Below are 361 nucleotides of genomic sequence, written 5' to 3' on the forward strand. Positions count from 1 at the left end.
GCGGTCAGCAAGCCTCTGGCCGTACCCGAGGGGAGAGCGCCCGCAAAAGGGCCCTGTGCACCGCAACGCACCCGCGGTGCTCGCACACGCCAGGCCCCGGCCCCCCCTTACGCACCCACAGCGCCGTGAGTACTTACTGCCTTGTGAGGCTCCTTCACCTGAGGCAGCTTCAGTGTCTGCAAAGAGAAAGAGCTGCACTTAGATCTGACGGCCGACTCTGCCCCACGTCCGACAGCGTGGCGCTGCGCCTCGGCCGACCCCGGCGCCTCACTTGCTCACTCTCCTCCGGCCATGTCTCTTCTCTGTCGCGGCACCCCGCCCTCGCGGCCCGCGAAGCACACACAAGGGCACCGCCCTCCAT

General features: G+C 67.9%; 1 protein-coding gene across 1 annotated transcript in view; it reads right to left on the reverse strand.

Moving 5' to 3' along the window:
- Positions 1-361, reverse strand: part of ZNF618 (zinc finger protein 618) — a gene marked incomplete at its 5' end in the record, with an annotated part of 90,386 nt that overhangs the window by 58,235 nt on the left and 31,790 nt on the right. Inside the window, one exon of the mRNA XM_009283450.2 lies at positions 138-176. Coding sequence (XP_009281725.2) covers positions 138-176 — 39 coding nt within the window. The remainder of the gene's footprint in view (positions 1-137; positions 177-361) is intronic.

Source organism: Aptenodytes forsteri, unplaced genomic scaffold (genome assembly GCF_000699145.1).
Source record: "Aptenodytes forsteri isolate BGI_AS27 unplaced genomic scaffold, ASM69914v1 Scaffold534, whole genome shotgun sequence".
In the NCBI taxonomy this organism is placed as follows: domain Eukaryota; kingdom Metazoa; phylum Chordata; class Aves; order Sphenisciformes; family Spheniscidae; genus Aptenodytes; species Aptenodytes forsteri.